The following is a 22,204-nucleotide window of genomic DNA, read 5'->3' as shown; positions in this document are numbered from 1 at the left end:
AAGTGAATCCTGAACAATTCTTTCTTCACCAGCTGTATCCACAAACATGGTATTTTTCTGATGGCCCAAAAGGCACCATGGCCATTCAGATGGGAGAATGCCTTTTCTAATTGCCATGCGCATGCTCTTATTCATTCTAGGTGGAGCATATTGCCATTGTTCTATTTGTACTTTAACGTATGAAGATTCAATATAATGCCATACTAAGCTTATCTCTAGAGCCAATCCTTATTAGAGTACACACCACCCTTCAGAAGATATACAGGACGCACTGACTGTTTACCACTGTTGAACTCTGTTGTTTTTTTTTTTCCTTGAAGAGGAACCCTGAGGGTCCTTTTCTTCTTCTTCCTTTATTTTACATTATTTTTCAGTTCATAGGTGTTTGGAATCTGTCAGCATGATTTTTTGATCATCCACAGTACTTTGCTGAATGATGTCAAGCTCTCCTTTTCAAGGACTAAAGGGAGAAGGTCTGCAGCTGGTGTGAATTTGTCACTGCTCCGTTAACTTCAGTACAGCTACGACAGCTTACATCAACAGAGGATCTGCCCCTAAATATGCTGCATTCCTGGATCCTATCAGCCTTTGAATTTAGTCTGTGATTGGAAACCCACAGCATATAGATCTCAGGACACTGACAATTAATTCCACTGGGCTGGCCTGCAGGTGTCCCTTTTTAGTTTTCATGTCTGGGTGTTCAATCCAATGTCTGAGTCCAGACGTTGGCAGTGTCTCTCACTGTTGACCAGAATATCAGCAGGCAATGAACAAAATGATAAGCTTAGAAGTTATGGTAAGAGGTTGGTGTGGAGAAAAATGAATGGAGCACAAGTGCTGCCAATCATACTGATTTTCTTTTAAGAGCAAGAAAACAAATAATCGTTAAGGGTATTACACATTTTTCACTGCACACAAGTTATAAAAAATGCATTTCTACCCAACCCTTAACACTGAATCAAAATAAATATTATTCTCTGTGCACATTTTGGTCATTTGTACCAAAGGAGCAGTGGAGCAACAATTCTTATTCATGGTAAATAGGCCCAATGGCCTGTGATGGGTTTTTAGATGGGGTAAGATCCAAGTTACCCGGGAAAGAATTTTCTGTAGTATCTGGCTGATGAATCTTGCCCATATGCTCAGGGTTTAGCTGATCGCCATATTTGGGGTCGGGAAGGAATTTTCCTCCAGGGCAGATTGGAAGGCCCTGGAGGTTTTTCGCCTTCCTCTGTAGCATGGGGCACGGGTCACTTGCTGGAGGATTCTCTGCTCCTTGAGGTCTTCAAACTACAATTTGAGGACTTCAATAGCACAGATATAGGTGTGAGGTCTTTTTTAGGAGTGGTGGGTGAAATTCTGTGGCCTGCATTGTGCAGGAAGTCAGACTAGATGATCATAATGGTCCCTTCTGGCCTAAATATCTATGAATCTATGAATCTTTCCCTTCCCCTCTTAGTTGCAGGTGTAACAGTACTTATCCAACAGCCAAGCCTCCGTGACTAATAATGTATTATCTTTGTCTATCGTGGGCAGAAGCCTTGTTTCAGTGGTGCACAACTGTTTTAGGAAGGACTTGTGGATGGAGAGCTGAATGCCGTCGGTGGGCTCTGAGTTGTTGATAGTTTTGAAGATGAGGCTGGGAGGCAACCAAAAGTGCAGAGTACAGGAGTGATGTAGTTATTATAGTAATATCGTAGCACCTAGGAGTCGCAGTCATGGACCAGGACCCCATTTTCCTAGGTGTTGTCAAAAATACAGTCCCTGCCCCAAAGAGTTAACAATATGTGTATAAGACTAGATATAACAGATACAGACAGATTGGGAATTGCAAAGAAAGAAAGAAAGAATAAGTATCGGTTAGCATGGTAGGCAGTGGTCTGTATACCAACAGCCTAACCGTTGTCAGGTTTTTCTTTTTTTTTGTAGGCCTCACAGCAAAGTATAGTTTTGAAGGAAGATAATGAGTTAGTTTTGCAGATGTTTATGGGGATCTTCTCCAAAGTATGAGGCAACGCATGGGAGAAAGCATGAAGGTGTTTGTTTGAAAATGTAACAAGTGGGTGGTGGAAGCTGATGTGATGGGCCAGTTGGAGGCAGGAGTGAGAAATGATAGGCAGGGTGGGGATAGGTTATGACAGCCTGGAAAATGAAGACAAGTAGCTTGTGTTTGGCCTCCTCCTCTTCTCTGTCATATCAATGAAGGAATGCAAAGAGCGGGATGATATGGCCAATGTGAAAGGCTAAGACAATGATCTTTGCTGCAGCATTCTGAATGGATATCAGTAGGGAAGATTGTATTTGTCAAGACCAGTGAAAAGGCTGCTACAGTACTTGAGATGCTAGATGAAATAGTTGTATGCTGGATAGGAAAGGTTGCATCATTGAGATGGTCTGTCCTGCTGAGAATGCAAACTGCTACACTCTGCTACGTTACTTTGACCTTCAGCCCCAGATGCATTGGATTATAGTAATTTACTCTGAAGTCAGAGGCTAGGTTGGGGGGAGAGGAGCACACGGGATCATGTTTACTCCTCCCTACCACCCTGATTTCTGCCAGAGTTTTCTGGAGCTGCTCAGTCACATGGTGCAGCCTTGCCCCTCCCTGCATGGCAGCTGCCACAGCCCATGAGCTACATCCCACAGAGATCAGGTTTCAGAGTAACAGCCGTGTTAGTCTGTATTCGCAAAAAGAAAAGGAGTACTTGTGGCACCTTAGAGACTAACCAATTTATTTGAGCATGAGCTTTCGTGAGCTACAGCTCACTTCATCGGATGCATCTGTATGAGCATAGCTGTAGCTCACGAAAGCTCATGCTCAGATAAATTGGTTAGTCTCTAAGGTGCCACAAGTACTCCTTTTCTTTTTTTATCCCACAGAGAGGCTGCTGCTTTCCTGGAGGGGAGACTGAGAGTAAGGGGAGGGAGCCTGCCTGTGTGAGTGTGACTCGAGCTGTTCTGGGGATGGTTGAACTTTAAATTGTTTTCCCCACCTCCCACTATCAGTGAGGATGGGTCATCTCTGTCTGAAAGGGATATGAATTATGGTGACCAGATTCTTGATGGATAGGAAGGGGTGAATATTCCTAGCAAGCAGAAGGTAGAAAAGGGCATATCTCACTACTGTCACTACCTGGGCATCTAAGAACAGTCACTGGTTGAGTAAGACTTTGAGGCCACACAATTCTTGATGAATGAAGGGAAGATGCCTGTAATAGGAAGGGATCTCAATGTCCTGAGTAGGTGTCAGAGGTGTTTCCTCCTTCCAGCCAGCATTACTTCAGTCTTTCTTGAGTTTAGTTTGAGCTAGCTGTTCTTGATCCAGAAGTTGCTCTCTTGTAGCTTTCATATAGAGCTTTTAGTGTGCCTAATAGGTGTGAGACAGCTGTGTGTCATAGACATGCTGTTGAAAGCAGGGCACACAGCATTTCCAAATGAGCTCATGTAGATATGGAACGGGAGGAGGAACAGGGCAGATATCCATGAGTTTCTGCATTTTTCGTGGGGGAAAAATACCAGTTGCCCATGGCCAATCAGAATCATTCTTCTAAAGCAGGATCAAGTAAGTATATTAGTACTTCACAATCTACTCTGGCTGTGTTGCGTAAGAGGGCAAGTAAAAATACTTTTACTTTTTCAAATATCACTAAAGTCACTTTTGTTCCATTTTGGGTTATGGACTGTGCCATGAGGAAGTAGTTTAAGTGCAGGTATGGCATTCTTTGTGTACATATAGCATTAAGATGAGTATGTTCATGCTACAATAGGATAGCGTGTGTCAGTATTTCCAATATAAGCACCACCTCTTTAATCTCCCTTGCTCTCCCTGAAGTTTTAATTTTAGTAGACGTTTGTCAGGTTGAAACTTGTAAGTAAATTTACTTTTATTTTGAGAAGGACAAATCTTATTATATTGCTTACATAGTAACATTTTTATAATCACTCCTCTTAAGGATGTTGTACATGAAATTGTATTTACAAGCCTATTTTGTTTTTCTTCGTGGCATTGCCATTGTGTTTGTTCTCTAATGCACGCTATCTTGTATACTGTGTCTCTCTTGAACTGATAGATCTTATGTACAATAGTGACTACAAAGGAGCCGTTATGATGATGCATGCTGTAATTGTCTAACATCGTGCAAATTGTTTATAAAGTACACGATACCTCACAGGGTCCTAGATCCCAGGCTCCAGCCTGACCCCGAAGATCTAGACTGCTGTTAAACAGTCCCTTAGCCCGAGTCCCAGTCAGCTGTGGGTTTTTAATTGTGGGGTAGACATACTGTGTATCTCCATTTTGTAGCTTATGATGTGACACTTTTATCCTGGTTTGGGGCAATTGCAGATTGACTGAAATGACATTGGATGTGAGTCATGGCTAGCTCATAACATGGCATCCAATATTGTGCACTTTAAAAAGCAAACTCTTTTTTTTCATTTTGTCATAGCATTTTAATCAATAGAATTTTTATGTTAAGATTTTCTCAACCCATTTCATTTAGTTACTGCAATACATGTGGTATGTTAGATCAGTTACCGTTAGCTGTAGTGTTAAGGCACATGGTGAGACTTAGATGTAATTCTGATTAAGTCTAAATCAGATACTTAAACCACCCATTCAACATCCCATATTATGGGGGAATCTGGGGGGTTTGTAGGAAAGTTAGATGATGCTTAGAGATAGTTAAATTACTGCATTAATCAGGTAGCAACCAAGGTCACAAGGAAATGACCCATGCCTCCAGAAATAGGGATGATTAACTTCTTTACAATAAGCTCTTTCAGGCACTTTTGTAGGATTTAATGACCGGTGAATGAAGAATGTGGTTAATTGGAAAAGGAAGGGGTTCAGAAGCAACATGCACTCTGTGTTTAAAAAAAAAAAATCTTTAATTTTTGTTTTCATTTTAATTCTGAGTTTAAGAAATAAAATTTTAGGTCTCAACAGTGTGCTCATACAAAATCCCTGTCCTGAGGAGTTTACGGTTTAATGGTAATCCTGATGGAAATGATTACCCCGCTTCCCATATACTGTGACTTTTGCTCACTCTTTATAATGGTATATTTAGCAACAACTCTTTTTATATGTGCTTCTTTGAGACAGAAAGTTGATGAAATATTTTTGGTTTGTTTTTTTTTAAATCTCTTGTCAAATTTGTGATCGCTTCTTTTTCTGTCTTTAGTATCCAACATGTGTATGGAGCTCAGCATCCTCCTTTTGATCCATTGTTGCATGGAACGTAAGTTAACATAAAATTAAAAAGTACTGGATGATTCTGACCTCTTCTGGCCTCTCACCACCTCCTCCTCTTCCTTAGTTTGTCCAAAATGCTGCTCTTAGTCTTCCATATCTTAGCTCTTCCATATCTTACCACATCATGCTATTCCCTTCCCCATTCTAACTTCTGCTGTTACATTGCTGATTCTTACAGTATCAACTACCTAACAGCAGTTCATTGTATCTTGCATGACTTAAATTGCAAACTCTTTTGGAGCGTCTTGTTTAAATGTCTTATTCTGTTTGCAAAATGCCCTGTACATTTACCATTTTATGTAAATGATTTGTAGTAATGACAATTTAAAAATATTTGTAGTTAAACTTGCTAAAATGAGGTTAATTTAATCTCCTGTTCTAGGCTGTATTGCTCAATTTTGTACCTAATTGTATAGTTGATGAAAAATATTGAGAATTTTTTCACCTTTCTTTTGGCATGTTGTGTTGTCGTTGCCACGGGAAAGATACCAGATTTTATTTTCTGATCAGGCATGGCAATCCCTGTGTTCATAAATCAAAATTACAGTTTGCAAATCTGTGTCTAAATTTTTTGTATCCAGTATTTCTTATTGGCTGTAATCTTTCATGATGTGTACTGTGCTTGCTTAGTTTGTGACAACTGCACAAATGTTTACATCTTTATGCCAACTTTAAGCTTTGCTTGCTTATAACACAGTAGGAAATTATTAATGTTTGTTCTTTTAACTTGTTCTTTTTATTCATGACAAATCTTGTATGCCCATTTTACTTAATGGGTTGTGCATGTGCCTTATGAGACTTCGAAGAATGTCTTACTAAATAGAATGTTTTTTTTTTTAAATATTTTTATAATCTAATTTAATTTAGTATAATAGAGTGGAGAAAATATACAGAGGGAAGAATGAGTTTGTCAGATTGGTGACTTCTTTTTTAAATGGGACATACACTACACAAATTATTTTATTTCTGTTTTTCCAGTGTTCATCAAAAGCTCAAGGCCTTTCACATTATTTAAAAGCACCCACATTTAACATAAAACCTAAAATTTATCATACTATAACTATATCATTGATCAGAAACTGAGCCATGATCCAGCACAAAACATTGTTTTAACTAAATTACAAGGTTTTTTTTGAGGGGGGTGAAGGATCTCCAATTGTCCTGGTTGTGAGGGAGTTACAAGGTGTGGGGGGTGTGTGTGCACGCATGCATGCGAGAGTGTTGGGTGGTGGAATAACAGAAGCAATGCAGGGAGAAGGTATATGTTGGCTGTTGGAGTTTTGAGCAATTACCAGTGCTTAAAGGCCAATAGAAATAATCCAGCAGGAAGAGGAGTGAGAGAATTTATATTAGGCATCTTTGATCTGGTAGGGTGCCTAGAATTTATGGAACTAAGTACATTAGAAATAGCTAGATAGAACTGTCAGGGTATTAAGGGAAGTGTTGTTTCTTGAGATGGCTCTCCATGACAGGCCAGGAACCAGCTCCTCTGGCTGGTAGTGTGGTTGTTCCAATCCACTCCTTTGTTCCTCTCCCTAGTGATGTCATGGGGAGAGTCTGCCCTCTCTCCATGTTGGAGAGAAGTGCTGGTGAGAGCAGATGTCACTGTGGAGCGCATAAAGAGCCTGCTAAGAACCATAGTGCCAGAGAGCTGGGAGAAGGAGCCAATTCTTGACCTGCTTACAAGATAAAACTATATAAATTTAAAGCCAGTAAAGGGTTTGACTAGTATGTGTTCTTATACCTTGTCATAAATGTAAAGGGAAGGGTAAACACCTTTAAAATCCTTCCTGGCCAGAGGAAAAGCCCTTTCACCTGTAAAGGGTTAAGAAGCTAGGATAACCTGGCTGGCTCCTGATGGCAAAATGACCAATGAGGAGACAAGATACTTTCAAAGCTGGAGGGGGGGATGGGGCGAACAAGGGTCTGGGTCTGTCTGTGTGATGCTTTTGCCGGGGACAGAACAGGAATGGAGTCTTAGAATTTAGTAAGTAATCTAGCTAGATATGTGTTAGATTATGATTTCGTTAAATGGCTGAGAAAATAAGCTGTGCTGAATGGAATGGATATTCCTGTCTTTTTGTAACTTAAGGTTTTGCCTAGAGGGATTCTCTATGTTTTGAATCTAATTCCCTTGTAAGTTATTTAACATCCTGATTTTATAGAGGTGATTCTTTTTATTGTTACTTCAATTAAAATTCTTCTTTTCAAGAACTGAATACATTTTTTATTGTTCTTAAGCTCCAAGAGTTTGGGTCTGTGGTCACCTATGCAAATTGGTGAGGATTTTTACCAAACCTTCCCCAGGAAGGGGGGTGCAAGGTTTTGGTGAGGATTTTGGGGGGAAAGACGTTTCCAAACGACTCTTTCCCAGTAATAAACTGGGTTAGACATTTGGTGGTGGCAGTGAAAGTCCAAGGGCAAAAGGTAAAATAGTTTGTACCTTGGGGAAGTTTTAACCTAAGCTGGTAAAAGTAAGCTTAGGAGGTTTTCATGGAGGTCGCCACATCTGTACCCTAGAGTTCAGAGTGGGGAAGGAACCTTCACACACCTCTATATGTTCTTCATTTACTATCTGATGTATTCTGTCATAGAAATGGGAAAAGCACAATGAGATATTTCATGATCCCTTCTTCTTCATGCTACTTTGCTGTATGATTCTGTTGCAGACCTAGAAGGTGTTCCCAAAGTAGTTCAGATTTCAGGCACACAAGACCACTGATATGCAGTCTGTAGAGAGCAAGGTTGGTCTGAGAGTTAACTTTTTTTTGTTTTTTAACCTGGCAGTCATGGTGTTTACACAAATCAAACAAGAAGTATAGTCCCATTACTATGAAAGAGGAACTAACTTGATTAGGGATTTGATGTAAGAAAGGACTCTATGATAGGGATGAAGATAACCTTCCATATTGTCTAAGACAGGGTTCTCAGATTTTTATACTGGTGACCCCTTTCACACAGCAAGCCTCTGAGTGCGACGACCCCCCCCCCCCATAGATTAAAAACACTTTTTTAACACCATTTTAAATGCTGGAGGCAAAGCAGGGTTTGGGGTGGAGGCTGATGGCTCATGAACCCCCATGTAATAGCCTTGTGACCCCCTGAAGGGTCCCAACTCCTAGTTTGAGAACCCCTGATCTAAGAATTGCTGATGGACTTTTTTTTTTAACTTTTCCATTATATATTATTATCAATGTCTCAGGTGATAAGAGTATTTGGATAAAATAATACTCCTGAAATTGGAGTCTCTGTTTGACTAGATCCATGGCCATGATAAAACAGAAAAAATTCCTTGCCAAGTCTAACAGCACCAAAACTCTTAGGTGATGTCTATACATACAGCGCTGCAGTGGTGCAGTTTTACTGCTATAGTTGGTGAAGACGCTCTATGCTGATGGTAGAGCTCTCTCCCATCAGCATAAAAAAACCCCCCACCTCTGCAAGCGACTTAAGCTATGTTAGTAGGAGATGTTCTCACACCAAAATAAGCACTTGTGTGCACACTGTTATGTCTGCGGAACTTATGTCGCCTGAGGGAAGAAATATTTGCAATCTTGAGCGACATAAGTTTTGCTGACTTGGTCATAATGTAGACCGAGACTCAGTGCATTTAATATAATTTAAAAATGTTCTCGCTCTTGTGAATTAAAAGCATTAAAAAGATTTTTCAACATCCTTGCAAGTCCCAAGGCTTATTAGACAAATAGACATTAGCTGGCTTTTGGTTTAAAAAATACAATTATCTCATCTTTAATGGGGGGGAAAAAAAGGAAAGTTCCAAATAGTAATTGAAAACAGTATTAATTTTATATTTTGAGTATGGACTTCCTAGGAATGCCAAATATTGTAAACTGAACATGGGCACCTATGACTGCTTCATCAGCAATAGCACAGAACTGTTGATACTTTCCACAAAAGCAGTTGAGACTGTCTTGTTTCAGGCTTCTGTAGGATTTTTATGTTCTATTAAATGTCGTAATATAACAGAATGTAGTATGACCGATGGATTACATTGTTAGCCAAAGGAGGAAAAAAACTTCTTTTTCTGCATTCTTAAAAGTACCATTTGCAAGTTACTAACAAGCTAGTGAGCATATCAAGTGGTTTGGGTTAAAATCTAGTTGCTTTTGCATTTAATTCTGGTTCACATAAGAACTCAAATTAAAACTTCCCTGAGACTTCAGAATTAAGTCCATAGTCTGATCAAATGTTCCAATACAAGCAGCTATGTATGAACTTCAAGGTCAGTGTAGGGGTGGAAAAAAGGAGATTGGGTTCTACACAGGTGGTAATGGTACTGTTATCTTTCTAATTTGGCATTGCTATTGCCATTTTTCGAGTTCTATTCAGTACATTCAGGCATTAATAAGGAGAATATATACAAGCTAAAGCAAACTGTGTCAAATTCCTTATCCCCTGCTGCAGTTTCCACGATATGCATCTGAGGAAGTGAGCTGTAGCTCACGAAAGCTTATGCTCTAATAAATTGGTTAGTCTCTAAGGTGCCACAAGTCCTCCTTTTCTTTTTGCAAATACAGACTAACACGGCTGTTACTCTGAAACCTGTCATTATCCCTACACAGGCTTCCGCCACTCCATTCTGCAAAGCCCAAGTAAATAAGCCTTGTAGTGGGACCTGCTGGCCAACAGACTTGTACACTAATGTGGGCAATGCTGAACAGCTCTCATGGAAACTTTTCTACTGGTAGCTCCTCTCTTAAACAAGGGAGCTCTTGCTCAGTGCCTCTGATCATCAGAGCTGTGGCAATATAGCACACAAGGTTCGGGGGGAGAGAGATACTGTCTCTCAAGCAGACAAGCTTTAAGCCATTTAGGGTTTAACAGCTCAAAACCGCTGCCTTTTAATCTACACTCACAAACTAATACACAGCCATGGCAGATCACAGAGCACTGGTTTCACATATTTCCACCAAGAAATGCTATTTAAGAAACAGGCTGCCATGTATATGCTGCACTAGCGTGAGTTTCTGGGTTGATTTAAGATGTAGCCCATATAGGGTGCAGTATGGTAATCTAATCTTGAGGGTGACAAAGGCATGGATTATATCTAACAAGCTCTACATCTGTCAGAAATTCTTGAAGTATCTTCGGTAGACAAAAAATAAAAGGAGTACTTGTGGCACTTTAGAGACTAACAAATTTATTTGAGCAAAAGCTTATGCTCAAATAAATTTGTTAGTCTCTTAGTCTCTAAGTGCCACAAGTACTCCTTTTTCTTTTTGCGGATACAGACTAACATGGCTGCAACTCTGAAATAAAAAATAGTGCATGAATTTTATCTCTATATGACTAACGGCAGCTGGGGAATCCAATAACCCAATATTATAAACTCTTATAATTAAAACATATGATACATATGTGCCCTTATCTGTGGGAGATACCATGTCTTTGGGTTGCTTCCTCCAACCCATTTGCTTTCTCTCATGTTTACCATGATTGAGTTTCAGTTTGAGGCATTGAGGAGCACCAGCTGTCTCTCACAGATGTTGGGCTAAGTGTTTAACAGCTGTGATTGCATTAAGTGACAGAGAGAGCTGGGTATTATCAGTATACTGAAAGCATTGCAACCATGCCGTCTGGTTTAACTTTCCTAGTAGCTCCAGGAGATGAGATGAGATGGAACACTTCAAAACTTCACCTGACGTCTTGACCAACTATGGAAGGTTGGATACTGGACGATAGGTAGTTAGCTACACTGTGAGCTTCCAGCATTGGTTTGTGGAGCAGAGGCTGCACAAAAGCTTAAGTGAAGCTGGCAACCCACTCACCTTAATGGAGGTGTTGATAGTCTCCACCAGTATTGGACACAATGCTTCCCTACTAGCTTTCACCAGCCAGGAGCGAGACACGTCCTAATAAGAGACTGTGGAATGAAATACTACTAATGCCTCTCGTATCTCAGTGAGCATTGGTGGCCTAAGAGTAACCAGAGAAAACAGAAGACATCTCCTCCAGAATCCACTCCACAACCTCAGTAGCAAGTGGTTTGGCCCAAATTCATCTGATTTATGTATTCACAAAATAATCAAATTCCCTCAGAATGGGAAGAACTTCAGCTGGCTACCAAGTGAAGGCAGCTCACATTGAAAAAAGCTATCTTTAGGTTAGTCAGATGACTGTAGCTAGAAATTTCACTTCTCTTATTCTTTCTTAGTCACTTCCTCAGACTACATAATCCAAAACTGAGACGAATTAGGCCAGTAGTTCTTAAATTTGGAACGTTAAAAGTGAGCAGTTTTCACATGCTGTTTGGTTTGGATGCTTCTAAGAACACCTTAATTCATTTGAGCTCCTATACTTCATAGGCCTATCATGTCACTCCAATTCAAGGAGTTAATGAGCTCAATAAAATAAATAGCTTCAGTCTTGTCTCTTCCTGTTAAAACAAACTAGGTGGAAGACATAGTATAATATTAAGGCTGAGAAATGAAGTGCTCAACAGTCAAAGCAAGAAAATATAGCTGTGAATCATGTGAAAGGGGAACTTCATTTTAAAAAAAATATCTTTGACCTATTTTCCATTTCCCTCCCTCCAGATTTTGACTCCATAATTCCTATCGTGTATCCTGTTTCTTATTTACATTGTTTCAATTCAGTTTTGATACACAGTGTAAGCAAAAATATGTTGACGTTATATTGGGCTAAAAGTCTTGTTGACCTTTATAGAGGAAAGAAGTTTTGGTAAAAGAGTGAATACAGTAGAGAGAAAATGGGTTGGGGTGGGAGGAGAAAGGCCAACAGTGCCATTGCTGGAAGTTAAGAATTAAGCTCAATTTAACCGTGTGCTCTGTTGGAGCATGTTCACTTCAGACGTCCGTACTAAAGCTGCTTCTTTCTCCTTAGAACTCTACTTTTCCTTGGCCTTGGTTTATTCACCTCAGGATAGGGGTTGACAAGAAGTACCTTCAAGTTGTTGTTGTTTTTTTATATTGTGCAGTCTGGCCAAGTGACAGTTGTGAGGGAAATCTTAACTTTTAGAATTTCCTAACCCTTGTATGCATAACTTCTGATTTCTAATGCTGCATTTATGCTACTTTCTCACATAATGTTAAGAATGAATCTAATTTTAACAAATGTTTCCTAATTTCATTGCCAATTTTGCTAATTATCAAGCTTTCTCTGTTGGTGAGAGACAAGAATCTCATCAACAGATGTTGGTCCAATAAAAGATATTATCTCTCCCACCTTGTGTCTCTAATAGTGTAAACAGGAAGATTGACTAATATAAGAAGGGGACAACTTTTCAATAATAAGAGGAATACAGAAAGCTGTAGCAGAGTATCGTGATTTATATTGAGATTTTTGTTTTCATGCTTGTGTTTCCCTAAGTACAAGAAGTGCTTTTGATTTTCATCATTCTTCTGGAGCATGTTGTGCACTTGTGAAGAATACCACTGTGCAGACTAGCCGTGTCCTGTTTTTTTTCCTGTACAATTCCCCCTTCAGAGAAGATCTCTTGCTTCATTTATCTGTCCTTACTACTTGTTCCTCCTGTGAATCCTAATCTTTTCTGTTGTGGAGATAGTTACAATAGTTGAGACAATTGTAATATCACAGATTAAGTAGCAGGAGTGGACGAATATCTGTGAAACAATTATCCCTATGCTTTTAGTAGCAGTAATGTTTTATCCCAAAATATAGATAAACAATTTGTTTTTGATAGAAATTTTAGTTTTACGTAAGCGTTTCAGCATTAGTGGTATAGTAGCACTTTTAAAATAGTCATGTCACACATGCTTATTATTTATGAGCCGGCAACTTATTATGTCAGGTGCTAAAGAAACAAAGAATAAAAATATGGTCTCTTGCCCACAGAGCTTGCAATCTAAGTGTAAGGCCTTGTCTGCACTACAGAGTTTTGTCAACAAAAGTTATGTCGACGCTTAAAAAGCACTATAATAAAAATCTGTATTGCATGTTCATACTTGCTCCCTCTGTCGGCAGAGTGCATCCACAGTTGGGGCACTATCATCGACAGTGTGAGCAATGCACTGTGGGTACCTACCTATGATGCATTGTTTTCCGTCCTGGCATTCCATGGGCTTTCGGCTTTCTTTCATGATATTTTTCAACAGCCCTTGTTTGCTGTGCACCCTGGCATCTTTGTGTGAAGGGATGGATCCCTCACTGCTCTCCTATCCTCTGATAACCGTCATTAAAACAACACGAATGGCCGTGCAGTTAATCATGAAGTTCCAAACTGAACAAGACTCCCAGTTGCCTGATATGGTGTGTGATACGGATAGGAGCAACTTTAGATTTCTTTTGGCATTCATGGAACAGCTGCACATGGTGGACCATCACTTTTGGACTTGGGGAAACCAGCACTGAGTGGTGGGATCGCATTGTCATGCAGGTCTGGGATGACGAGCAGTGGCAACAGAACTTTCGGCTGCAGAAAGCCACCTTCTTGAAACTGTGTGTGGAGCTCGCCCGAGCTCTGTGGCGCAAGGACACCAGAATGAGAGTTGTCCTGTTGGTAGAGAAGTACGTGGCAATCGCAATGTGGAAGCTTGCAACTCCAGACTGCTACCAGTTGGTCGCAAATCAATTTGGAGTAGGGAAGTTAACCATTGGGGCTGCGTTAATACAAGTGTGCAGGACAATTAATTGCATTGTGCTACGAAGGACCTTGACTCTGAGAGATGTGCATGAAATAGCAGCCAGCTTTGCAGAAATGGATTTCCCTAAGTGTGGAGGGGCAATAGATGGCTCACACATTCCAATTTGGGCACAGACCACAGTACATCAATAGGAAGGGGTACCTCTCCGTGGTGTTGCAGGTGCTTGTGGATCACTGTGGACGTTTCACTGACATCAACACCGGCTGGTCCGGGAAGGTGCATGACGCACGTATCTTCAAGAACACCTGCCTGTATAGAAAGATGCAAGTGGGACTTTCTTTCCAGACCAGAAGATTACAGTGGGGGATGTTGAAATGCCCATGGTGATCCTGGGAGCCCCAGCATGCCCCTTATAACTATGGCTCATAAAACGTTACACTGGAAACCTGGATAGCGGTAAGGAGTAGTTCAACAACAGGCTGAGTAGGTGCAGGTGACTGTGGAATGTGCCTTCGACAGATAAAATGTGCACTGGCAATGCCTTTGGCAGATTAGACTTCAATGAGGGTAATATACCTGTGCTCATAGCCACATTTTATACGTTGCGTAATATTTGTGAAGCTAAGGGTGAAAGGTTTGCTCAGGGATGGAGAGCTGAGGCAGACCGCTTGGCTGATTTTGAGCAGCCAGATACCAGGGCTATCAGAGGGGCAATTTGAATGAGGGAGGCTTCGAGGCAACACTTTTTGAAAATGAGAACCAGTAATATATATCTCTGTGATTGGTATTGCAGTGTTGCATCTAGTTTTCATAGGAAGCAATTGTGAAATTTGGGGCCTTCAATTCCAGTAAGCAAATGATTAAACTGCTTGTGTATGTCTTGGTAGTGCTTGCTATCTCAATTTGTAGGACACAAATAAAGGTTAGTTATCGTTCAAAAACTTGGTTTTTATTTCCGAAAGGAGGTACACGGGAAGAGCAGACTTTCAAAACTCTGTGTAGGTCCAGCTATCCTTTTGAAAGTTGTCTGAGGGGGTGGAGTGAACGGGAAATTGAGAACTTGTGGAAAGCAGAAAGGACAGTGTGAGTGGTTTGGGGGAGGCACGGAAAAGAGTTCTGAATGTGCCGCGGGGGGGAGGGCCCGCATCTGCTCAGTCTGCAGCAGCATTAAGGCTTTTAGCATCTGTGTTTGCTCCTCCATGACTTGAATCACCCGCTCAGTAGCGTCCTTAACTCCACCTCTTCATCAGCCCAAGTCCAAACATCTATACTGCTATCTTTAGTCCCTGCGGCTTGAGCCTGAGTCAGTTGACCCAGGTTCTCAGACTCGCTGTTGTGGGTTTTTTGCTCATACACTTAGATGCCCAGCTCCGACTGAAAGTCAGTGACAATTTATATGCCAACTGCCACTTGCGTCTTTGACCATCTTTGGGCTGATTTAAAATGTGACTGTTTTCCCCCTCTTGGCTTTGTTCACTAGTGCTCTTACTGCTGATAAACAAGTTACACCTAACTGTGTGTTCTGTTGTGTCTTTTGTTTTTTTTAACAGCTTGATAAAACCAGCATCCAAGCCGCCAACAACTCCTGTGAAATTGAAGAAAGTCAGTACCTTCCAAGAATTTGAAAGTAACACAAGTGATGCTTGGGATCTTGGGGATGATGACGATGAACTCTTAGCAATGGCAGCTGAAAGTTTAAATACAGATGTAGTCATGGAAACGGCTAACAAAGTAATTCAGAATCACAGCAAGCTACAAGAACAGCATAAACTGCAGGAGGAACAGCTGCAGGAAGACAAACCAGTACCATTTTCAGAATTGCCTTCAGTGGCGTATGGTGACAACAGGCTGGTTAAGTCAGTCAGTGAAAGTCATACGTCAAGTTCTGCAGGTACGATAAGATGTGAAAATGATGCTGAAGTCTGAATCTTAGAGGCTTCAAAATGCTAAACACTTGTAGTGTCGATTTTAAAACTTAATACCACAAGAAAAAATATTGATGGTGAGCATGAATTAATGAAAAGGACCTGGCATGTCAAAACAAGCTTTAAAATGTTGGCGTGAGAAAACAAGACGTTTCTTGTTTTCAAACTGTTACACTAGCAATGAGGTGGATCTTTGGATAAATTGGATCTTTGAGTTTAGTAAAGTGGTCAACTGAATCAAGATGGTTTCAGGACTGGTTATAAAATACATATCTTTTTTTGGGTAAAATTTGCAGTTAAGATGCAGCTCAGACAAAAGGTTTTAAAATTCTATTTGTTTTTATAGACCGCCTAAAGTTTCATTAAAAGGAAAGGTCAAAGCCTAGTTCTACCAACCCCATATTTCCATTCCTCCCTTTTTCTAATTGCACCGTATTTCCTTACTGAGTCTGTCAATTACCTCATCTGTAAAATGTTGTAACTTTCTTGGGCCTCACTGGTGGGTTGTGAGGATAAAGTTTTTATTTATATATATAAAAATATAAAACTTTATGTGCTTAGATATAGTTTGGAGACTCCTATAAAAATTTATCACTCTTGGTTTCCAGTATCTGTTTATCTTGTGGGTTTTTTTTTTTGGTTATCTGTTAAGATTGATGTTTTAAAACTACTTTGTTAAATTGTAGATGATGGGGAGGGGGCGCAGGGCAGGGCAGAACTCCTCTGAAGCAGTGCAACCTCAACTGACTTGGACTGTGTATATCATGCATGGTGGTCTTTTAAATAACTGGAGCTATGCTTTTTTTCCCTATCTCCACAACAGTTGCGAAAGACTGCTTTCAGCAGTATACTGGTCTTTATAGTTGGGCCCAAAAAATAATTAAATGGGCCTTAACCTTTGAGGTATGACATCCCAGACTGATGTGTTCTGTTGAAGGTCTTGTAAGTCCTGGAGGAAAAACTCTGATTTTCCTAAATCTAAGAAGCCATCTGCAGTTGAGACTGCTGGCTTGGTCTACACTGGGGAAACTTCCCCCAAGATTCTGTTTTTAAAATTGATTGGAGTCATAGTGTAGAACAGATTAAAGGTGGCCTAAATTGACTTCCAGAGAATCTCTGAATTAGGGGGGCTTTAATACTCTCCTTTTTCTGTTGTAGAGTGTGTTAGTGAAAATTCTTCCATGCAGAGGTCACAGTCCCTTCCACATGCTTCAACAGATCCATTAGAGGGTGAAGTGGTAGACCATGATACCTCAGCTACTCCGGCACTAACTGAAAGAGAGGCATTCAGATTAGACAAATTTAAGCAACTACTTGCTGGTCCTAATACGAATCTGGGTAAGTACATGAAAAATAAAAATGATGTGGATTTTAACAGAAGGAACTCCTACTTTTATTATTTTGTCAGTTTGACATACCATATTATATAATGTGGGTGAGAATTTACAGTTGCTCTCCTAATCACTTAAAGTGTTTCCAGTTTTGAACTGGCTGAGTTAAGAATTTTAAGATGCAATTGTGATCTTGTTCTAACGCTTGTAGTATACAGTTGGTATACATCAAAATGTTTTAAATTCTTTTGTTACCTGGTATAATGTGGCTTTTTTGATCTGCCCTGTCCTCCTTGCAGTATTTATTTCACTATACGTCCAAATAACTCGCTGAGTATTTTTTATTTTAATAACTCGTGGAAACAAATGATAGACTGAAGATAGAGGGTAGATTGGATATTGGAAAGCATAATTCAGGTGGTATTTGACACTTAAAAATAGGATGAACATAAGAAAAAAAAAAGATTGCTCTATGTCAAGAAAAGATTGAAGAGAAATGGATTGTAACTCCAAGACCAATGAACTTGTGCCATCAACTGGAAGAATCGTGGGTACATCCAAACTCGTGTAAATGGGAAAAGGAGTCAAGAAGTGAAAGGCTATATAGTATCAAAGTATCATTATTTGTCTTCCATATGAGCATTTTTTATGTTCAAGGACTAATAGTATCTACCATACCAGTACCATTTTTATATATGTTGCACTAATATCTGACAGTGCTCTTGTTTCTGTAACTTAATGCACAAAAAAAAGTGAAGATGAATTTACTGAAATAATTATCATACAACGTGAGCAAGAGGTCTTCCAGTTGTTCACATCTCAGCACCATCTCCTGGAGTTCCAGGCTATAGGAAATGTAGTAGTCAGCTACGTCTTAAGGGCTTCTCCAAAGTCATAGCCATTTTCAGTATATGGAGAGTGGTAACAGAATCACTGAGGTTCATTTTAATTGCCAAGATAGAAAAGTAAGCCTCTAAAGAGGCTAGAAAGATTATACTGCACCTGGAGAAGTTGATTAAATTCTTCTGAACCACATAAATCTTTGGCAAAAGTAAAAAATAAGAAAGGAAGTGGGAATATGTTGAATTGGGTCATCCTGGAAGATGTGTGCATGCAACTCTTGTTGAAAGAAATGAGAAATGTATGTTTGCAGTTCCTGAGTTGACTGGCCCCTGATTGCTAATCCCAGTTCTTCCACTGCCTTCCTTTGCAGCCATGTGCTGACTATTTTAGAGGTCCTGGGATAAATGATTTTTGATGGGAGTTGCAGGTACTAGCCTCTTCTGAAAATAGTTCCTTTAATCCTTTTTTCATTATTTTTTCCCGCCTACTGTACCCACATCTAGAGCTTAAGGACTTTGCTGTGAGGGTTTTTCTTTTACCTATCAAGTGCTTAGCTGACTTTTGATATTTTTGTTGTTCTTATTCTTATTCTTATTTATTTTATTTATTTGTATTACTGTAGCGCCCTAGAAGCCCTAATCATGGACCAAGACCCCGATAGAAAATCTTAATGTGCTGTTAGGCTTCATATTCTTCAAACTTCTGCAGTATAGAAGTATTCTGTTCAGTCAAAGTCATGGTGTTTGTGTTTTTTTTCCCCTCTTCTATCCTAGATTAATACAAGAGACTTGTTGATGCCCACAAAGTAACAGAATAAAAAACAGCAGCATTACAAGCAGATCAATATGAAATGAACATGTAACATCTTTGGACATTTTGAATTCTATTGTAACTAAATTAAAAGGTGCCAGAACTAATATATTTCTTTTTAGAGTGCATTATATAGACAACAGTAATAACTTCATGAGCTATGCAGTTGCTATAGGCCTTAACAGTCATACAATCATACATTTCCTATTTAAAACAGAGTATTCTAATAAGAGACGTAAGATTATAAAATGAGTATTGGAACTTTTTAAAATTTAGCCTTATCTATTTAACTCTGACAACATAATCAGACACATACTCATGCGAATGCCTGTGTGCATTGAATATTTCCCCATACAGTCAACATACTGGCCATATTCCTGTAGTTTAATATGTTATGAATAGCACAAATAGCTTAAATGTTTGAGGCCAAATTCTGCTTTGTTTTGTTACACTAGTGCAGTCATACTGATTTCAATGGGAGTTGCGTCCATATAATCATAAGTAAAACTTGATTCTTGTTCTTTCCTGTTGAACTTTTTTAAACTTGAAAAAATAATACTTTTACCTTTTCCCATTATAAATGTAGAAGTAGGAAATACAGATATGTTGTTTGCTTTCTGCATGTAAAGGAATTGAATAGTTTCTCAATATTTTTTCTTGGAACTAAACAGGATCAAGATTAACTCCTTTTTTCCATATCTGCTCAAATGCAGTTTTGTTTGACACCTCATCCAGTCTAATTAGTGTGGATCTGTGTTCACAACTATTCTTCATCTGTTTCTACAAAGCTAAATTGATAAATGTAACTTCATAGTATTAAAAGGGTGAGTTAAAACTAAGAGCAATAGTGAATTTATAAATATTTTTTGTTTGTAGCTCAGACATTGGTAGTAGCATTGCTTCATAAATCTAGAGCTGTGGCTATTTTTTTGGGGTCTTTTTACTGATAGAGAATTTACATGGGTAATATCAATTTTCATACGTTATTGGTAACACTCTAATTTCTATGTAGTATACCTCCCTGTTAATACTACTGGAACATACTTCAACATGCAATTTGACTCTGGGAGAGGACTACCAGAACTTTCTGGGGATGGGAGTTGGAGGAGATGCTAATTTTTAGCTCACTGTTGCAGCAAAGACAACCTTTTTAAAAGGTGTTCTTGAACGTCAAATGTAAACCCAAAGTACTCTGGGAAAGTCAAGAGAATTTTGTGCTGAGGGAAATTGCTGAAAAAGAGGTGGTGGTGGAGCCAGATAATAGGCTGCAGGATGAGATTTGTATTTGCATTTGTAGGCAAGCTGTCCTGTAACTGAAGTCCAAAAGCTCTTACAAAAAGCTTCCAGAAAAATTGAGTGTTTATCTAATAGACTATCAAATATCCAACACAGACGTGTTCTTATCTCAATGCTTTTGCTTCCATCATAATGGGAGAAATAAGTATCAACAAACTAGAACACAAAATAGAATAACTACCCTTGATCCTTTCAATAACTACCCTTAATCCTTTCAGTCACACTTGGAAGACCACTGTCCTAATGGAGACATTGTAAAATCTGTGCACCCATACAGGAAAAGCATCCATTCTTGCCATTTTATGTACTTTACTTGACTCTAAGTGCTCTAAAATCCAAATGTTTACCCAGATTGTTTTGAAATGTGGTATGCCGCGTGGGGTAGCGTTTGTGATGCAGATTTGGGGTTATTTGACCCACGGGTTCCTGAGTTACAGGCCCACCTCAAAAATGGTTGCCTTCTGCTGTCTTGTACTGTAGAACTGAGAGGTATTAATGATGGCTCTAATCAGACTTCTTGAAAGCTTGAACTTTAGTTAACACAATTAAGGATAAATTAATCACAAGCCCTCACTGAAGGCAAAAGGAGTTTTGAACTGAGTAGCTGGATGTTGCTGTAATTTGTGAGTCATGGGTGGCATCTTATATTGGGAGGAACGTAATCAGGGTATTTGAGGGAGATGGGGGGGGGAGAGGAGGTTTGGGTTGCAGTGATGGGTGGGAGGTTATATGGGGAGGACTATATGGGGATCAATGGCCAGACAGGTTGGGGGCTCAGGTGATGGGTAGGCATGGTAGCCCCCCGCTTTGTCAGTGCATCCCAACAACGTTGCAGCCCTAGTTCTGCCAATGCGTTCCAATCACACTGTATCCCAACCTATTGCATTCCTCAGCTCTCCCAGGTTGAGGGTTACGGAGAGTGCATGGCACCCACTAAATCTTTGAGTGACCCAGACTGTAAACAGTACTTAGGAATGTGTTCACTACTTCGCTTGCGTAGATGTACAGTTTGGAAGGATTTCATATTGCATATGAACCAATAAAGGGAAAAACCTGAGTTTCTTTGCTTGCCTGGGTAGTTTGAGGGAATGTGCCAATGCCTTTGCATGTGCTGAACATCCCACCCCTGGTGTTTCTAGTCTGAACCTTTGTACGCCTGTGCAATGAAGATTTTAACAACTCATGTTACTTTCTACCAGTTATCTGTTATAACATGTATTTATTTTATGGGGAGGATTACTGTGAACGCAGCAGAATAGTCAGCAACCAAAATTTGTGTTATTTTGGGTCGGGAGGAGCTGGAGATGGAGGACTGTGTGTTGCAGGGGAAGAGGGAGATGGGATGACAGGAAGAGGGCTTTGTAGCTGCAAAGGGGTTGGATGGGAGAGGGGACGGAGTGGTCGGCAATCCTTGGATTGGTTGTTTTGAGAATCTGTATTTTACTAGCATTAGTGGGAGGGGATCAAGTGGTTACTTCCTGATTTTGGAGCAGATTAATATGGGTGTTTCCAGAGACCCACGGTGTCGAGGTGTGGAACTGACAGTGCAAGTAGCTTGATTGCTCAGGGAAAAGCAATATATGCACTGCCATGATTGCCAATATGTGGATCTTGGGAGATGACTGGATCACGAGGTTGCAGAAGTTTGCAGGAGAGCAAGGAGACTGCTGACTACAGGCTGATTTGGTTTGGTATGCAAGTTGTGGTACATATTATGGACTGCTAATTCCTACCAAAACATATCTTTTCCTCTTTGAATTTCCTAGGTTTCTTTTAATGGCCCCCCAAAATTAATTAATGCATAGTTAAGGCTAATTTGGTCGTATGTCATCCCCTTGTGGAATGTTGAGTTGAGCAAAACTCAAAACTTCTGAAAACCAGGAAATGCAGAGTTAAAATTGCCCATGCAAACTCTGCCTTTCAGCGGTGCTCCAGTACACCCTATTAATAGGCATACGTTTACCTTGCCAGCTCCATAGTTGCTGAAATGTACAAGCTCGTTACTTCCTTTTACAGCACATGCATCCTCACCTACAGGTTTCAATCTATGACCTGGTCTGTGCCTAAAACTTAGGTCAATCTAGCTAGGTCTCTCTGGGGTGTGAAAAAGACATTGCTAGGTCAACAGAAGAATCCTTCTGTCAGCATAGCTTCTGCCAG

At 39.9% G+C, this 22,204-nt stretch overlaps 1 protein-coding gene across 3 annotated transcripts in view; it reads left to right on the top strand.

Moving 5' to 3' along the window:
- TBC1D22A (TBC1 domain family member 22A) overlaps positions 1 to 22,204 on the top strand; it is a 443,842-nt gene that overhangs the window by 5,410 nt on the left and 416,228 nt on the right. For all 3 annotated transcript variants that reach the window (XM_073328376.2, XM_073328375.2, XM_073328374.2), the window contains exons 2-4: positions 5,184 to 5,240; positions 15,390 to 15,730; positions 16,923 to 17,102. In XM_073328376.2, coding sequence (XP_073184477.1) covers positions 5,184 to 5,240; positions 15,390 to 15,730; positions 16,923 to 17,102 — 578 coding nt within the window. The remainder of the gene's footprint in view (positions 1 to 5,183; positions 5,241 to 15,389; positions 15,731 to 16,922; positions 17,103 to 22,204) is intronic.

The sequence above is a fragment of the Lepidochelys kempii genome, chromosome 1 (genome assembly GCF_965140285.1).
Source record: "Lepidochelys kempii isolate rLepKem1 chromosome 1, rLepKem1.hap1, whole genome shotgun sequence".
Lineage (NCBI taxonomy): Eukaryota > Metazoa > Chordata > Testudines > Cheloniidae > Lepidochelys > Lepidochelys kempii.
This window is presented reverse-complemented; position numbering and strand designations above follow the sequence as displayed.